This window comes from Platichthys flesus, chromosome 5 (assembly GCF_949316205.1).
Source record: "Platichthys flesus chromosome 5, fPlaFle2.1, whole genome shotgun sequence".
Classification (NCBI taxonomy): Eukaryota; Metazoa; Chordata; class Actinopteri; order Pleuronectiformes; family Pleuronectidae; genus Platichthys; species Platichthys flesus.
In genome coordinates, this window is record NC_084949.1 from 5,605,211 (window position 1) to 5,624,796 (window position 19,586).

At 41.6% G+C, this 19,586-nt stretch overlaps 1 protein-coding gene across 1 annotated transcript; it reads left to right on the plus strand.

Annotated features, from left to right (window-relative positions):
- Nucleotides 1-209: 209 nt before the first annotated feature.
- naa15b (N-alpha-acetyltransferase 15, NatA auxiliary subunit b) lies at nucleotides 210-17,003 on the plus strand. Its single transcript, XM_062387679.1, has 20 exons — nucleotides 210-391; nucleotides 4,525-4,609; nucleotides 4,702-4,806; nucleotides 5,589-5,746; nucleotides 7,074-7,208; nucleotides 8,284-8,437; nucleotides 9,021-9,140; nucleotides 9,256-9,351; nucleotides 9,465-9,571; nucleotides 9,701-9,773; nucleotides 9,937-10,106; nucleotides 10,220-10,372; nucleotides 11,421-11,549; nucleotides 12,262-12,475; nucleotides 13,235-13,428; nucleotides 13,520-13,628; nucleotides 13,714-13,812; nucleotides 13,993-14,136; nucleotides 14,328-14,425; nucleotides 14,650-17,003. Exons 1-20 carry the CDS (start codon nucleotides 338-340, stop codon nucleotides 14,845-14,847), a joined length of 2,595 nt encoding a protein of 864 aa, XP_062243663.1. The 5' UTR covers nucleotides 210-337; the 3' UTR covers nucleotides 14,848-17,003.
- Nucleotides 17,004-19,586: the final 2,583 nt, after the last annotated feature.

A 19,586-nucleotide genomic window follows, 5' to 3' on the forward strand; every position in this document is an offset into this window, starting at 1 on the left:
AGGGGAGAAATGCCATTTAAGACATTGATAGAAGTCTTAAACTGAACATAAAGGCGGATTATTTATAGTCTTCCACGTGGGGAGGGACCTCTAACTTTGTCTTCTCAGCTCTGACATGTGCGGAGCGCTGCCGCCGCCATTTTAAATGGTTTCCTGCGTTTCCACCCCCACGTGAGGAGGAAGTTGAGTGCGCCGAGAAAACGGAGTAATCGAGCGGCTCAACCAGGCGGAATCAGCCGATCCAGGTCCACCACTCAGCTCGACTCGTCTGGACTACCCGGGCTAACTTTAGCTACATGTGCTGAGGTCGAGGGGGAAACGGATCCCAACAGCAACGATGCCGACAGTTACTCTGCCCCCGAAAGAGAACGCTCTCTTCAAGAGGATTCTGGTGAGTGGGCCGCCGAGGAGCCGCAGCTCCGCTCACTGCAGGCGGGCGGCGAGCCGAGCGGTCTATCGGTGTTTCGCTCACTGTCGGTGTACCTGTCCGGCGTTAGCATTAGCCTCGGTTGGCTAGCGAAATGGCTTCAGTGAATGAGTTAGCTAGCCCTGCCCTGATATGCACTGTCACTGTACCGTCCAGTTTGAGTGGTTGTTGACGTACCGTTGTTATTCTGACTGCGTTTCAATGTCCGTGCTCTGATACAACATAAGTCCTGGTTTAATTAACCAGACCCGGCTAGCTAGCTGAGACGGGCCTCGCTGCTTGACACAACTTAGCGGTAACGCTAGCGCCCACGATGGCTAACAAGCTAGCGTGTGCCACATTCGTGTTGGTGTTTAGTCAGCGCACCTCGCTGTTTGTTATTGTTAATGTTGTGGTACTCGCTTTGTTGTTAGCTGAATGCTAAGCATGTGCATTTAGAAGTGTGTGGCTGCAAGTTTGTTGTGTGCTACACTTGGTCTATGTTAACCTGCAATCCGAGCTCAGAGGATGGCAATTTGACGTTAGCTAATCGGCTAACGCTAGCCGCACAGACATCTCAGGTCTAGCAGATTTTAGGTCACTGGCAGTGTTAATCTGTGAGTGTGGGGCCTCGGCCTGCTGACACTACCGCCCCTGGTCTGGCTGGATTACGTTGAACTGCCAGAGCATGTGTGGAGACCAGGGGTTTCCACACATGCTGCTGAGGATGTGTGGTAGCACCGGTGTGACTGTGTCAGCAAATCTGATGTGCTTCAGGCCCGCTCTGCTCTGGCAGCTAGCAACCCACCCATCATCCATCCATCTCTCACATGTGTGTGTCGCCCCGCTGCCTGGCTGCAGCCTGCACACAGTTTAATGTAGGTCAAAGGAAAGAGGGGAAAATCGAAGGTTGGATTAAATGTCGAATGTTTTTACAGTGGGACGGAAAGTGAGCTGTCCGTGAATTCAGCGCAGTTTCAACTGCATTGAAACAAATCTCTCTCCTTCTGATATGGGCATGGTTGTTGATGTTTGTTGTTAAACCTCTCTGCATGTACCTCCTGTCGAATACTTTCTAGGAACTGCACATAGTCATTAACTGGTTCAGATAAACATTTGTTTTCCCAAAGTCATCTTGAATTGTATGTCAGGAGCTCTGCTGGGTGTTAGTGGATGTTTATCAGCCCCCTGGCAGAGGACTGGCTTTCATCTGCTCTACCTGTGGCCAGGAAAACAGACCTGTGACTTCTACGTGATCTTGAGAAGTTGCAGCAGGCACTGCCTTTCCCTGAACTGTTAACAGGACTCGTTGTATTTTTACAGATTCCACACTCCACTTTGACAGTTAATCCATAAATAAAACATGAATTGTTGTGTTTTTCCAGTAGAACAATGTTCAGATTTTGTTCTAACATCACAGAACACTTTATTGGTGAATGAAAGTGAAACTCTTTTGGCATCGTTCAACAGTGCAGACATGATGTAGATATTATATAGTTTTATGAGTATTGTAATCTTTGTCCCATAAATCACCCGAAACACTTAATCTTGTCTGTACTTAAGGAGTCTAAAATGTTTTCATCTGGTTGAGGTTATTGTTGTGTGAATGACGATGCCCAAAATAAATTCCCTGCCATGAATCTCTCTGCAGCGGGAATGTGATACGAGACTTGAAACAGGCTGGAGTTTGGATGTGACCACACCCCTCTTATTTTTTTTTTGCTTTCCCAAACCAGGTGTCCAAATGCATTATTAGAAGCTGGCAGTTGTCCAACCTCTGCATGGCAGTGGAGTTGGAAGAGTTTCAATTCAGTTCTTTCAGGGAAAGGGGAGACACTTTTTCCTCAGTTTAAGCTCAAGCTAAAGTTGGTCCTTGCTCCATTAATTTCATTAAACGACCCAACACAGCTCTCCTAATCTCTCAGTTATATCCTCAAATGATAAAACTGTATTAAAAGTGGATGGGTAAAGTAAAAGACACAATCCGGAAGTTTACTGCAGTCATGTAGACGTAAGAGAAGAATATTGCGTGTGTGTGTGTAAACATGATTACTTAAACTGGACACTGGAACTCCATGTATTAAATTTCACTTTTATCTGAAGCTATACACCAAAATCAATGAGGAGCCCCTCATGGGTTTTGCATGACGTTAGGGTTACATTTTTTGTTGGGTCTGAAACACCTGCAATCATGAAGCCCTCAGCTTAGCTGAAACCCAACCAAAACAGTTTCCCTCATCACTGCCTTCCTCTCTAACATTTCGGAAATGTGCAATCAGCGCTTTAGAAAAATATTTGATATGTTTCCCCTGAATGTTTGACCCTGTCGCTCGTTGCAGCGAGCCCGGTGGCTTAGAGCCGCTGCTCTGACACGCTCTGTGTAACTCAGGGGGCTGAGTTATTTTGGGTGAGGCACAGAACATGCTGGATAAGCACAGCTGGTGTAGTTAATGTTGCTAAATTTACATGAAATCTACGGTGCAGTATTTGTGCCTGTAGTAGCATCAATATACATGCATTTTTAAAACTTGAAATGTTGAATGTGAATTATAGATTTTGAACTTTAGTTTTTCAAGTGTTATCAGCTTATATAGTTCTTGTCCGGTGGTTTGACTGTTAATGCTACAATGCACATTACAAGACTCTGGTTAATGCTATCTTTTTTCTGTGGGATTTGCTGTGAAGTAAATTCACAGCTTCCTTTACAGTAGTTTTCTTTGCTTTTCCATAGAGGAAAGAAGATTTATTACTCAAGACTTAATGCGAAGCTGAGGCTTTGTTCCTGCTTGTCAATGTGAAGATCATAGAATATATCAGGGTAATGATGTGATGCCCTGGAGCAAATATTACAAAAGTTTATAAACTACTTTGGTGTCGAGTCTGTTATTATTCCTTCTAGTTTAGATTCTGCGTCTGGAACAAAATGACTGTTCATAAATCAGAAGGTTGTCCCATTGATACAGATATAGATGGGCATGTGTGTCTCTTAGTGTGTATGCATTAGCTCCTTACACAACTGAACAGATGGTCATCTAACACATGCAACTGTTTTGCACCAGCATGCACAATTTTGCTGCACATTGTCCTTCATATGTACACTTCACCTAGTGCTTTATGTACATGAACCAACTGACAGGACGTAGGAAATGTCTCCCTTGTCCTCCAGCCCTTTGTCTCAGTGAGTGGTGTGATCCTTCACTTGGCTCAGCAGGGAATTACTTGTAATTTCATAAGCGACCTGGGCTCCCCCATATTAAGTTGACATCATCTTTTTTCACCATTAGTGAAGTCAGTGGTGGCACAAGGGAAGGCCATCTGCCACCATAACCCGCTCTCTCACTCTCACATACACACACTTTCTCCCATGACTGTCGGTCATCAGCTTAAAAAGAGTGGTGGTGGTTTTTATGTACTATCTACTGTGCATACCTAAATATAACTTTAGGACAAAATGCTGGTAATCCTTTAAGCTTTGATCTCTGAGGTAGTCTAATATTTAGTCTTTTATCCTGATAAGAATGTTTCAACATTAATCTTGGTTATGTGAAAAGCATATTTAATATCTATTAATAATCTATCTGTAGTATTGGTCTGTCACAGTGATAACTCAGGCAGTTTTAATCTAGTTTGGATTAAACATGACAAATTGAGTGAAGGGTCTGTCAAAGGTCAAGGTCACAGCAGTGCATCGAAGTTGTAGCTTAATGTTAATGTATGAAATATTTTTTACACTTTCTTCAATTGCTGCTACCCACTTACCCCTACAATATACTTATCAGGTCTCCCTTTTACTTTGGCATTCATCATTGTTAAATTCAATAAAGGTAGAACTTGATATTTACACATTTTAACAATGATGCCCATATTATGTAAGACTACATGCAGAATCTCTGAGGATATTTCTAGTTTGTTGCTTTTTTTTTGCACTAAGATTTGGAAGACTTCAGCTCACTTTCTTCTAATCTGAGTTTGTGATTAGAACTTCAAGTAGATCTCAAAGTGGAATAAAGACCTGCATTATCTTCTCAATTTCTGTCATGTACAGTAGAGTACATCCTGCTGAATTGAGCTTGTACTTTCTTGGACTAATATTATTTGTCTCTCCTTTCCCTTGACAGCGATGTTACGAACACAAACAGTACCGAAACGGGCTCAAGTTCTGCAAACAAATCCTGTCCAACCCAAAGTTTGCAGAGCATGGAGGTAAGCAGCAGAAGTTTGGATGTATAGAAAATGTGTTCATTTCATTCTCTGTATCCCTAAGTGTTTTGTGTTCCTGTGTCGCCTTTTTCCAGAGACCCTGGCGATGAAGGGCTTGACCCTTAACTGTCTGGGGAAGAAGGAGGAGGCCTACGACCTGGTGAGAAGAGGACTGCGCAACGACCTCCGGAGCCACGTCTGTATCCTTGCACAGAGACGGATCATGTGTGTTGGTGATGAGATATGCTTTAAGTTGTAGAAGATGTTCTTGGAAGTTTCTGCAACGTCTCTTTGTGAAATTGGTGAACGTGTATGTAATAGAGCTCTGTCAACCTACAGTACTGCTGAGTCTGTCATGTATAGTTGTAACATTAGAATTAATTAGTTTTTGGTCATATCTGATCAGTTCCTCTTTTTTTTTTTGTCACCGTAATTACTGAATTTGGGAATCATCTAAAATCAGCATTTGGTCCACTAATTTATTCAAATAATTTAAAGCTTGGCCGTTGCATATTTGAAACTACCGGTATCATAGAAGCCCATTTGTTTGTCTGTAATCGGTCGTTGTAATCAGGTAATGGCTTTATCATTCACCTATCATTTTATCATGTCTCAGCCTGCCTCAATTTTCTATTATGTTGAAGATAAAGATAAATCAAAATCGGTTAGCTATGTCCACAATCTTTAATGTGTATAAGCTTAGTAACACTCTGGGGGTGTAGTTCAGCAGTTTATTAAACCTAATTAAATTGTTTTTTGTAGAATGAGTTGTAGTTTCTATCTAAGAATCGTCATTGTTGATCCTGGACCTAATTTTCTCTTTGGAATCAATACACAAGCAACAGTGAGCATGTGTTGACACAAATTTATAGAAATTGGAGCCAACCCAACCATGACGTCCCTTCTAATATTTGTTTGATAACATCAGATTGTATGGACTGTCTTTGTGTGTGTTATGTTCCTTAACGTCTGTGCGTCCCAGGCTGGCACGTTTACGGCCTACTGCAGCGCTCGGATAAGAAGTACGATGAGGCCATCAAGTGTTACCGCAACGCTCTGAAGTGGGACAAGGACAACCTTCAGATCCTGCGAGACCTGTCCCTCCTTCAGATCCAGATGCGAGACCTGGAGGGCTACAGGGTGAGCGCTGACGGAGGGTCTCTGATTGAAAGGGTTGGATTTGGATGGTCAATACATCTGTGGTATCCTTTAGGTTGCCACAAAGCAAATGAAAGGCAACAGCACTTGTCCGCAATGGAGGGACACCTCTAGGTTTTAAAACCCAACTGTGAAAAGAAGATTTTACAAATATGGTAATTTTTCTTTTTAATACAAGAGCAAAACACACTGGCTGAAGAACTTTCCTGAATTCACACACTCCAATCTGTTGCTGTTACTGGTGCAATGCACAGTATTGCTCTGATTTGGAAAGGATGCTGATAACAGGTTTCAGTCAGTCATCACATTTAGAGCAGCTCTCATGGGACACGGCCTGTGATCTAGATGCTTATTTAGTGTGAGGTGGGAAACAGCAACATGACAGTCTGGTTGAAAGGATTAAAGATATGGATGAGAGAGGGAGAAGGAAGGGGCTCTGAGTCACAATGTTTAGACTTGCAATATTCTGGTGTCATTACCATGAATCAGCAAAACCTTGCGCTGCCAACCGTCATCCCACTTTTCCCTTTTTCAGTCCTTTAAGCTACATATGAGAGAGGTGTAACAAAGAAAGGACAGGAGTGAAGTTTAATCATTTCTCACAACATTGCAGTAGGACTGTGGAGTGGGTGTGTTGCAGTAGATCAGTTTCCTTCTGTACATCTGGCACTGAACGTTTTCGGGATCATCTTCTCAAAACTTGGACTTCACAATTTGCTTATCTTGTCGTAATTTATGAGCCTGTAGCATATAATCGCGCTGGTAACACTAGATAGCACTGTTACACACAAAACTATTACTATATAATATATAATACAAAACATCCTTTTGTAAGAATAAAAGATTAATATTGATGCAGAATATTGGAATACTATTTCTTATTGGGCTATCATGGGCTATTAAAACTAAAATGCCACTCAAAAGAGCACATGCCTCCTCAGAAGCCCAACAATCTTCTTAAATTCAGTCAAGCTGCACCAACACACTCATAGAAATGTGATTGTCTTTAGGTCACTATCCCTCAAACACCCCTTTTTCCACAGTTGTCACATCTTTCCAAGTTTAATGGTAATCCATCCAGTACTTTTTGCGAATGTTCATGATTGCATCAAACAAACCAACAAATTAATGGACAGGGGTGAAAACATAACCTACTTTGCAGAGTTAACAGTAATAGATACAATTTCAACCTTCAAATGCTGATTTGGAAGACAGGGACCACGGTTACAGTTGAAGATTTGGGGCAGTCATTGTAATTTCTGATGTTCAACATGGCTAAACTAAAACTCTGTCTTTATTCTTTCTTTAGGAGACACGGTACCAGCTGTTGCAGCTGCGTCCAGCCCAACGGGCTTCCTGGATTGGCTATGCCATCGCCTATCACCTCCTTGAAGACTACGAGATGGCTGCAAAGATTATTGAGGAGTTCAGGAAAACACAACAGGTTAGCCTCTATCAAGGTTTAGCACTTACAGAGAGTCAATATCCTTTTCATCCTTCATGTTGTGTCAGAACTGAAAAACTGGTTTTAACAAAGGTCCATGAATATGGAGCATACTGCAGACACTGCAGTGTAAAATGAGTAACAGAACTGTTCACATTTCTAGTTGTGTCATAGGTGTCTGACTATCTGATCGATGCATCAGTTATAGTGCTTTGTGGCCAATCAGTTTTCCTCTTAAATATGGGTGTGCATCGCTCTCAACCACAGCAGAGCTCCGGCTCACTCTGTCTCTTTCTCTGGTGTGACCCTGATAATAACAGTCTGCTTCCTGCCTTTGTCACATCTGCGTAATACAACAAGCTGTTTTGACGCGGCAAATGCACATTCTCAGAAGAATTATGCAGAATTTCCTCAACAGAAAAAATACCCAGTAGCTCCAATAATTTCTCAGTTTGTCTCATTCACATTGTTAGCGACTCAGAAACCACTGTCAGCCATTCAGCCCTTTTATATTATTCTAATGGAAATTTAATAATTTGGGCTTTATAAGCACTCTGATCACTTCTATCAAGATATCACCACGGCCTATTATCAAATTCATCATCCCTTATACAAACATCCTTCATAAAAACACAGTAATAATCTGACCTACGTCAGTTTTTTTCTATTTTACTGGTCAGTTAGGTCAAGTGTGTGGAGGATTAATTTATCTAGGAAAACAAATTGCATACAGAAAATGACCTCAAGACAAAAACAGGTACACCCCTCCCTTCACGACTCCACCTTCCACATTCATGCCCAAGTATTGCCCCGGTGAACCAGTGATCTCAACAAGTTTGAATTAGCCACCACAGATATAATCAAATGGGAAAATGAGAGCAACCTCTTTATCCCTTTCAACTTTATGCTTCGCCCTTTCAGTATTTCCTTATCTTCTTTGGATTAGCTGTAGCTCTACCCTCCTCCTATCCCTTTCTCTATCCTATATCTGCATGACACACAGCCATTATGTTACCTGATAAACGAAGCCAACAAAAAACCTAACTCTGTTAACTCTTTCATCGTGTCTGTCCAGACGTCTCCAGACAAAGTGGACTACGAGTACAGTGAGCTGCTGCTGTACCAGAACCAGGTGCTGAGGGAAGCTGGTCTGTACAAGGAGGCACTCGAGCATCTGTCAAACTATGAGAAGCAGATCTGCGACAAACTGGCAGTGGAGGAGACACGAGGTGGGTCGCTGAGCTTCACATACGATCCATTAAAGCCAGTATCTGTTATACTCCTTTTTGTAAAATTTAATCTCATAGACCAAAGAAACTATAGTTACTTAGGTATAAATGTGTTCACCCTTTGAAAAGACCCTTGAATATAATTTAAAGTCCAGTGTGTAAGGTTTAGATACAATCAACTGAATACCCTCGCCTCAACCTCCACATCCGTCATGGAGGGGGACCTGCTGTGACCTTCAGATAACGTAAATGTGAAAGGCCTTATTTTTGGGTTTATTTGGCTACTGTAGGCAAGTGAAACAGATCCTGATGTAGATATAAAGGGCTGATTTCACAGTAACAAATCCAAGTCGACTCCTAGTTTCAGGTGATTATACACATAATGATGAATATTATATTTCATCTACCCCTAAATCTTACATACTGGACCTTGTTAAGCTAAAGTAAATGAGATGGTGACACTGAGATGAGGTTGACCAAATCTTTAAAGGTTTCAGTTGGTTAATTTCCGTTCCAACGGGTGAATGTGAGCAGCTTCTAACAAGTGTGCTGTGACACTAGAGCTCTTCTCTTGCTTCTGCAGGTGAGGTGCTGTTGAAGTTGGGGCGTCTGGAAGAAGCAACAGAAGTTTACCGTCGACTGCAGGAGAGGAACCCAGAAAACTGGTCCTATTACAGAGGCCTAGAGAATGCTTTGAAACCAGGTATGATACATTTTTCTTTTTCAAATCTCCTTTTCCTCACTGACAATATAAATGTCCTTTTTATATATACAAGCCACAACTGTCGACACTAAGCAGAATTTTCATGTTTTTTCAGGCAGCGTAGAGGAGAGACAAAAGATCTATGAGGATGCCTGGGAGAAGTTTCCTAAAGGACTGGTTCCTCGCCGGCTGCCCCTTAACTTTCTTACTGGTGTGACTAATATTACATCTCTGTTAGCTAAACCTCAGTGTAAATTTCACACCATGTGTTTATGGTTTAAATTCACCCTAAATCACGGGTCCTCTCACCCTGTTTGTCTGCAGGAGAGAAGTTCAGAGAGTGTCTGGACAGGTATCTGAGGATGAACTTCAGCAAAGGCTGTCCGCCCGTCTTCACCACGCTCAAATCACTGTACAACAATAAAGAAAAGGTATGCACTTCAAATAAAGCCATCTAAAAAAATGCACTGAAGGAAGGGAGGAACGGATACTAGTTTAACAGATATGCATTCTTCCACTGCAGCTGAGGTAACTTAACTTTGTCATCTTTCTCTTTGCAGGTGTCAATAATAGAAGAGTTGGTCGTCAGCTTTGAAACCACATTAAAAAGCTGTAGAATGTTCAGTGTGAACGGTGAGAAAATATAAAAATACGAATGATGAACCAATGAAAATCAATGTTTATGTATTGAAATTTGCATATTTGAAATTCCTGAACACACTTATCTGTTTATCTGTTGTAGTCTTTTGTTAACACGGTATAGACCAACTTAGAGAATATGTTTGCACTGTTGCAGATGATGGAAAGGAGGAGCCGCCAACCACTTTGCTCTGGGTGCAGTACTTCCTTGCACAGCACTATGACATGATTGGTCAGCAGACACTGTCTTTAGAATACATCAATGCAGCCATCGAGAGCACACCGACGCTCATCGAACTCTTCCTTATCAAAGCCAAGATTTACAAGGTAACACATCCTGCACATTTGTGTGGTTGTTTACTGTTGCATTTGTTTCTGAGAAATGTTCTCGGCCTCATGCTTGAGTCACAACTGTTGAGGTGACCTTTTCCCTCCCACAGCATGCTGGCAACATTAGAGAGGCAGCTCAGTGGATGGATGAGGCCCAGGCTCTGGACACCGCTGACAGATTCATCAACTCCAAGTGTGCCAAGTACATGCTGAAAGCAGGCATGGTCAAAGAGGCTGAGGAAATGTGTTCCAAGTTCACACGGGTGAGAAAAACTACACAAAAGAAAACACAAACAGTTGACAAGCAAAGTAAAACGTCTGAAAACAAAAGTCAGGGATGTACAGTTAAAATGAAACCGTGAGCCTCATGGTACACTGTCCTAGAAACATTAATGAGGCTATGATTTAGACAGGTGTACATACAAAATGACTTCTGTATTAACAGAGCAACTCATTTACTTTATATACTATTACAATCACATCAAGACCCCAGGTTAAAAAGAGCTTCACTATGGGCTATTGGTCCCTATAATCCAGTATTCACACAGTTCCCCTGTAAGAAAATGATCCACTACAATCTGCTCCAGTTTAAAGTACCACAAAAGAATGTGTTTTCTTTCTTCTTTAAATTATAATTAATTCATTGTAACATGGTTTTAGGTAGAGTTATGGTACCAAGCTATGTTGTGATATCCAACAAAAACTTGTATCTTTCAAAAAGATCTGTTATATTCTCAATAAAGGGATAGTTCAATGATAGTTCAGTTCTACTAACCTTTATGCCGATTGAAAGGTGGGTGAAGTATTTGAGTCCACGGGACACTTAAACACGTTTTGTTTGAGTCCACAAAACACTTCAGAAGTATTTGGGGTAAACAACGTTGTAGCCAAAGTGACCCCTTCTTCAGACATGAGGTGTGCTATGTTTTTTTTCCTCTTTTATTACCTCTGAAGAAGGGGTCACCTTGGCTACAGCATTGTTTACCCCTTAGACTCCTTTAGTGTTTTCTCGACTCAAGCACTTCACCCACCCCTCCATCGGCATAGTGGTGAGTAGATAATAGGTACATTTTCTTGTTGAGTGAACTTTCCCTTTAATATCTATTAGAGTATGTTCTGAAATAAGAAGCTGTGTCTGCAAATAACATCAATCAGTTTGAACCCGAGCAAGTCCGGTCCTGATTATCAACAGAACTATATATATGAAAGATAGTAATGGCTTGGTTATGAATTTCATAATAAGTAGTTGATATAATAATTGAAATAGCATTTGCTGTTCTCATTGATTTGTTTTGTTTTCACTTTATCTAGGAGGGAGCATCAGCGGTGGAGAATCTGAATGAGATGCAGTGCATGTGGTTCCAGACGGAGTGTGCACTCGCCTACAAGGGTATGAACAAGTTTGGGGATGCTCTCAAGAAGTGCCATGAGATCGAACGGGTGAGTCCTTAAATATCTGTCTATCATAATCTAGTCTTCCTGCGCACTCTAACAATTTCCAATATTCTAGATTCATTGCAAATAAAGTTAAATATTTCAAGCCTGTTTTTGTTTTCATTTTGATCATTGCGGCTTTGAGCTTTGAGACCAACTTCTTTCCAAAACAGTGCGTGGGATTTGTACAAATAGTGTACGTGCGCACAGAAAAAAAATCTGATTCATAAAACCGTGTGCCTTCATACCTGAATAAAATGTTTATTATATATATATATATATCACAGTCCACGTGGAAACGTTCTTACTTGGATCTGCCTCATGCCCCGCCCTCTACACGCCCACATTCAATCATAAATTATCAATGCAAAGCACCTCATAGTTATATTATACAAAACAAAAACTAAACACATGTTTAACTATTAAACACTTAAGAAAACAATAAATTGCTCCCACAGTCAATGTAACTATTCTGCTATCTTATTAAGCTTCTATTAGCTTCTATCAAAGAAATATTTACACTCTCAAATAACTGACAGAAGAAAAATATAATATTTTTTTAAGAAACATTTTCATGCTCTTCAGATTTTTATAATTTTTTTGGGATGTACCTGTAATTTCACATCATGTAGCAACAAGAGTCCTTAACCACCCATGTTTCGTATGTGCTGGTTATATCCTGTATGTTTTACAAATTCCCCCCCTCCAATTTCACCAGCATTTTGTGGAGATCACAGATGACCAGTTTGATTTCCACACCTACTGCATGAGGAAGATGACGCTCCGCTCCTACGTGGACTTGCTGAAGCTAGAGGATGTGCTCCGGATGCATCCCTTCTACTACAAGGCAGCCATCACTGCCATCCAGATCTACCTGAGCCTCCATGACAACCCACTGACTGACGATAGCAAGGAGCTGCAGGCCGACACTGGTGAGAGGAAAGAGTCAGGAGATGCGTCTTTGTGTAGGCTACACAAAGATATGGGTATCGTTTTGAGTTTTCAGTATAAGGCGCTAAATAAATCATTTTAAAAAAAAAAGTTCAGTTACCTAAATGGTGCTGGTTGGAACCAATCATTTTTTCTTAACAAAAAAAGTTTTTTAATAGCACAAAAGGACGTTCCAACAATAAGACAAGCTTTTTTACTGCTAAGGCTAATTATATTAAACATTAAGTGTTGAGTATAGTCGAATTTAAATAACTGCAATACTTTTAACAAGTTGAAATCTCAGAATTAATAAATCTGATCCAACTACATAAATCTAACACTAAATTGCAGATGGCTGACAGCCATCATGAAGACAAGAAATGATTTGTAAATCCTGTTTGTATCTATTAAAATGTATTCACAAAAGGAAAGTCAGCAAACTCTCCCGTTGTTATTAACCCTTTTTCACATATATTACCTGCTGCCAGGGTTTTGATGAGCTTGTGTTGTCACGAGTGTCAAGTTAAACGTTAACTTGACACGCGTGGTTATGTTTGTTTCCTGGGAGCAGGGCAACTATTTCAGTATATGGCTCAGACAACAAAATCTGCGTTATGACTTGGTCCGGTAGGAAACTGCACCGTATGTCGGAACAGATCATAGTCCAATATGGATTCACATTAGTGCATGACCCAAACTGTTTGATCAGTTCCATGCTGTGTTGAATGCTCTGCATTAACACTGTTCTTTCTTGTCTCCAGCCAACCTTTCGGACAAAGAGCTGAAGAAGCTCAGGAACAAGCAGCGGCGAGCCGAGAAGAAGGCCCAGCTGGAGGAGGAGAAGAAGATTGCAGAGAAGGAGAAGCAGCTAAAGAACCAGAAGAAGAAGAAGGAGGATGATGACGAGGAGATCGGAGGGCCCAAAGAGGAGCTCGTTCCTGACAAACTGGTCAAGGTTTGTGTTAGAAGCCTCATGATCCCTTAATCTATTGAGGTCCTGTTGAAGGTTTCATGATTTAAAGTTATTTTCCTCGTGACCATTACAGGTAGAAAACCCACTGGAAGAAGCAATTAAGTTCCTGATGCCTCTCAAACACCTGGTGAAAGACAAAATTGACACACACCTACTGGCCTTTGAGATCTACTTCAGGAAAGGTTGGCACACACTCTTATTTTAATGTAACTTCACTCTCTGTCTTCAGTTTTCACTGTTGGTAATATGTCCTTCACCTCATTTCAGAAAAGTACCTGTTGATGCTCCAGTCTGTGAAAAGAGCGGTGGCAATTGACCCTGATGACCCATGGCTACACCAGTGTTTAGTACGCTTCTTTAAAGGAGGTAAGACAGCTGCATCTTGTGTAGTAAATCTACTGTTGGAAACGGTTTAACATTCTGTTTTGTATTATTCAATACTTTTTCCAACTTGTTACTCACTGCCCCTTCTTGTCTTTTTCTTTCTACATTCCTCCCACCATTCTTTCCATCTCTCTCTTTGTTTTCATCCTCCCTCGTCTGTAGTCTCGGAGAGCAAGGAGCTGCCAGAGGGGGTCAGGACAGTTTTGAAGCAGGAGATCACCCGGCTGTTTGGAGACAGCAACGCTAAGAGCTTCAACCAGGCCTACCTCACCAAGCACTCCAACTCCATACCCCACCGACTGGCTGGTAAGACAATATACTGAAACAAATAGAAATATCGTAATTTTTTTCTCAACACAGTGTAAATCACAGATCCATTCTACTTTTTTCTATTCTGTCTCCATGATGGCTATGTGGTGGATTGAATTTTGCTTTTAGACTTAGTCACACATGCACACACTCTTTCTCTCAGACTCACTCTTCTCTCCTTCCTGCAGCTGCTAAGATGATGGTGTATTTGGACTCGGCGACAGAAATGAAGGCAGCAGAGTTGGCCACCGCACTAGATGAGTCACTGAACAACAGAACCATACAGGTTTGTAATCATTGAGGGGAATTGGATGGCAAGATCATTATTTGGTCATTAAGTGGTGTAAAAAAAAAAAAATAGTATCCAACTTGAGCTACAAGTTTACCTCAAATATTCAAATATATATGTTGCTTATTATGGGTCAAGAGGAAATAAACATTGACTATAACGAATATCAGCCCCCTGAATACATCGGACGTTTCTTCATTTCTGTCCCCCCCCCCCCCCAGATCTGTACGGAAGCGCTGGAGTGTCTTCGGAGTGGCCTCCTAGGCGACCGTAAAGAGCGTGAGGAAGAGTACCGTGCCGAGTGTCACAAGCTTTACCCCTACACGCTAGCTTTCATGCCCCCTGGATACGAGGAGAACACCAAGATCACCAACGGAGATGTTTCCATGGAAACAGAGGAGATAGCCAACGAGATGTGAGCCCAACAGAACAACAGCGGTTGAAAAAAGGAATTGGGCCGAGCACAGAGCCTTGTGGTCGACTGGCAGCCATTTTGTAAAGCCAAACATGGGAAGCTGAAAATGGGTGTACCTCTTTGGCTCATCTTAATTGGCTCTGACCTGGCATGGCTAGGCTCTCTCCCACATGGTGAAAATCAGGACTGTGAGCGTATGTGTGTGTTTGTTGAGGGCGTGTGTGTGTGGAAGTTTGTGTGGTTGTGTCATTTTGTGGGAAAGCTGGGGGGGGGGGGGGGGAGAGGGAGAAAACAGAATGGTCATTTTTTTCTTTTTTAATTGAGCTGTCTACAATGCTGAAAATAAAAACAAATAATCGTTAATGGCAAACTGTTGGACAAACTGTGACACAGACTGTAGTTTTCCTAAGTAACGGTGATGGTAACCACTCGAGTTTGACTCAGCGCTGCTTCAACACACTTCCGTCACATACCGTGTTCCCCTTATTTTAAAAGAAAAGCTCATTTAAATGAAAATAGGGCACAACTGTCACTGGGGGAAGAGGGACTGAGGCAAGTGGATCTGATCCCTGACAGATGTGCAGGAGGCTGAGTAGAAGGACTTACTGAGGACCTGTTATAGACACAGAGGACATCAAATGGCCACAGGTGTATCTGCTTTGATGCTCCAGTAAACTACAGACCTACAAGTGGCAGAGCAGCAGAGTGTGTAAGGAAGGCCGCAGCATGGAGAGAGAGAGAGAGAGAGAGTCCTCACATGAACAGTTTTCTGGTCAGACTGTGCTTCCTTCACTGTTCCTGCTTCAACACAGGATTATATAATCCTTTGTCTGTTTATTACAGAGCAACTTGTAGCACAAAATGAGAAATTGTATAGGTTGTGGGTTGTGCTCCATTTAAAAAAACACAGCTACTCTTTACCTTTGTACGTAGTTCTGCGAGAGTCGGATGGATCTAAGCAATACCATAGACACCTCTCTGTCATTAATGGATCAATGAAGCTCATCATGAGTGATGTTCATCAACATCTGTTTGATTTGGTTCCACTGGGCCTCCTGGCAGAATCACTTGAGTAGCTGCTGTCGTCATTAGTGGATATGGTTTAATCTGCATGAACAGACTGACAAAATCGACGTGGAAACTAGCCTCCAGTGCATCTTACTTCATAGGGCTCCAAAGGTCAGGGTTCATTATCAAAGCCTGCTTACCCACAGTGACACAAGTGAACATGTTACAAGACGAGAAAAAGAAAAACGCCTGAGCATTTGGAATTTATTTTACTACTTCTGTTCTTTCTTTTTCCCCCCCTCCAATAATCACTCTTATTCCCCTTTTTCCTTTAATTGGGGTCTAATGTGAAAGAGGAAATCTGAGATGGTGATGTATGATATCTCTGGAATTTTGTATTAAAACCAAACAAAAGAAACTGTTGTGTAGCCTCTGTTACCCTCACTGAGCTGCAGTGTTCCTGAGTCTTGTCCTGGCTCAGTTCAGACTTGCAGCATTTCGATTGAGGCCCATCACACAGTTGGTCCTCAGATGTAGCCACTGTATATAAAATGCAGTTAAATAATTCAAATGTTTTGTATTAATAACCGACTCATAGACAGCAGAACTCAACCTGAGCTGATTTATAATTTTTCTCCACGTTTCTAATATATAAAAAAAAAAACTACAGGACGACTCGTTAGTTATCATGGTATAAATTATTTTGATATTTTTGTTCTCTTAAGTAGTTTTGTTTTTACAACATATTCTACGATAATCAATAGATCACTTGTGTGACCGAACAGATTTAGCGTTTTACTGCTCTCATATCTTCCACAAACAGACTCTTCGTAGAAAATAAATATATTTTTTAAAACTCATTTTCTGTCATTGCAAAATTACATGCATGACCTGAAAACCCTGCTCCTTCAATATTTCACTCCCGTGTCAGATTGACGTTTACTGGCCTGTAAACCTGATATAATACTTCTCAGTCTGAGGATAAAGGTAAAGGCTCATTCTTTTATTTTTTTCAAACAAGAAATGTACTAACCAGCTTCGATCTGCTGTCATCTGTTCAGACTGGGTTTCCTGCTCATGTTTTGTGTCTACACTGGCGAACATCCCAAAATGTCATAACAATAAAAATCCACTTGTGGATCATTGTTTCAACAGGTGTTCATCCTTTGTCAGAAACTATTGTCCACATGTGCACAGAAGCTTTGTATATTATCTGAAATTAAGACTTTGCAGAATGAAGCAGAAATCTGTCTTGTAATACTGTGAAAGTGATGTTCTATGAGACCATGCTGTAGAGCAAGCCACCAGCAGGGTGCAGCACCGTGCTGTGTCCCCTCATGAACCAAACCAAAAAAGTCAACTGAACCAAACTGAGACTGAAGCCAGGAAGTCAAATGTACCCCTGAGCCAGGGGTCGGCAACCTACGGCTCTTCAGCCCCTCTGCAGTGGCTCCCTGTACAGTGTTGTGCATGTTGCGCATATTTTTCGCGAACGGTGAACTTAACGAATCAGTTTTCATATAATGAACGTGAGTGAACGTTACGTAAATCATCATCGTATCAGGCCAGGGGCGGCTTCTGGTAGGGGAGAGTGGGGTAACCCTCAAAAGATTCATAAAGAAAAAAGAGAAAAGAGAAGTAAAATCAGTAGCCTGGTGTGCAGTAGCTGAGGTAAAGAGAATATTCACAGATGAGATGGAGGAGGAGCTTGCCAAACACTTGAAACAACTAACTGACCAGTTCCATGGCCTTGCTCCAGTTAAGTGCTGTGAACTGGCATTTGAATACGCAGAGAAAAGCAATATCCCGGTCCCTGCTAAATGGACAGAGAAACAATGTGCAGGTAAGCTAGGGTGTGCAGAGATCACATGAATCATAATCATAAATGTGCTTAATTGACTAATCCCCATCATTCTGTTACTAGTACGATATTAGTTTTGGAATGTGTGGTTGTCAATATAGCTGTCAAGATTTTTACTATTACAATATGTGTTGTTATGGTAGTTTTAAAGTGGAAAAAGTAAATGGATCACTTTACCCCCTTGATTTCTCTGGTCTGTCTCACTTTACCCCGTAGCTGGGGTAAAGTGAGACACAAGAGCACTTGTTTAAAAAACAATCATATTTTCACTGTCCTGTGTCCTGAAGACATTCTGATCATTTCCATAGGTTACATCCTGAATTAATGGAACGTGTTAAGTGAACTGAACGCAACTCAATGGCAAAGATGAATTTGAACGGTGAACACGTTCATAATATGAAGACCATCATCATATCCCCCCTTAACCAGTACATTGAACGGGTTACATTTAACAACAAGCGGAGAAAGCAGAATGGCGGGCTGACCGGCGCTGAGAAATGCGCGTCCGGGGTGAACAGCCGGGCGCGCCACTTTCCACCTTAAAACTATGAAATTAACTGAACTATGAACTACTTCAGATTTTAAATGGTGAACTATGAACGTGAACTATTCATGTTTACTTGTATGAACTGAACTTTGAACTAGTTAATGAGAGGTGTGAACGGGCACAGCACTGCCTGTGAAGACCAGCATCATTTACCCCTGAACCAGCGCGGAGAAATGCGCTCCCTAGGCCAAAGGGATGAGACAGTCTCACGCCACAACGCTGCCATGGGTGGAACCAGGACACCAGTGGACACAGGAGCTGGGTCTCTGCGCAGAAGAAGTGAAACTTTCTGACACTGACATCGAGGTGTTTGTTAGTGAGGTGGAGGTGAAGAGCGACTTCATGGGACAGCAGTGATGTCACTTATAAAGAAAATACACGGATACTCTGCCGCTGCTGCTGTGGATAACACAATGTGTGAGATCAGAAATCGCTGAACCCTCGCTTCCGCCTCATCCTTCCATTCACATGCACACATGATGCAGAACCCCGCACCGGTGTCACGGCAGTATTTATCCATTTAGAGCATCGGACCATTCCCTCACATCAGTGGATCCTCACCTCCACTCTGGGATATTATTTTGAAAGTTTCTTCATTTCTGCTCTGCGCTCTCTGCGCCTGATGGCTCAGTCACGTTCACTGCAGTGAATTATTGATACACGCACAGTGTTAGAAGATATTATTATCTTCTTGTGTCCGCCTCCAGTCTGACCTGCTCTAAAATTTTTGTTTTAATATTACGTCAACTAAAATATGCGTCACATCCTATTACGTCCCGGCGCTCTTCCCTGCAGGTCGCTAATCTATAGTGTCCGACTCCCGGCCTCGGTAAACTAACCAGGGACGAATCCCCCAAAAGAAAAGTCTGGGAGGTAGATAGAGAGTTTAATTCTGCGTGGACAGATTCATTTGCTTTCACTGCCAACGATGCAGGTTTACCAAAAAAAGGTAATGTTTAAAGACATTTCCAGAGCAAGCACACAGCATCTGCCGAAAAGTACCAAGCTGAAGATGATCAAAAATAGCATAGTTCTGTGTTTCATTTATTATCTAAACATGTATTATGTTCTCTTCATAAGAGTTTGGTGTTTTCCTTTTTTGTAACAGGTAAAAGTAGCAGTTAAATGTCAACAGTTTTTTTCGTTCTATAATTTAATTAATGCAACAAACTATAGTTTATATATATATATATATTGTATAACTATATATATAACTTTAGAACCTATGTTATAGAATATGGTTTGCGGCTCCAGACAGATTTAATTTTAGGGAAGAGGGGGCAAAATGGCTCTTTCGATAGTAAAGGTTGCCTACCCCTGCCCTGAG

What these genes read in the sequence shown, in the direction of transcription:
- naa15b (XM_062387679.1), top strand. Translation starts at nt 338, where the DNA reads ATGCCGACAGTTACTCTGCCCCCGAAAGAGAACGCTCTCTTCAAGAGG. An exon ending in AAAGTTTGCAGAGCATGGAG is followed by an intron (nt 4,610 to 4,701) that starts GTAAGCAGCAGA and finishes GCCTTTTTCCAG; the next exon opens with AGACCCTGGCGATGAAGGGC. An exon ending in CATACCCCACCGACTGGCTG is followed by an intron (nt 14,137 to 14,327) that starts GTAAGACAATAT and finishes TCCTTCCTGCAG; the next exon opens with CTGCTAAGATGATGGTGTAT.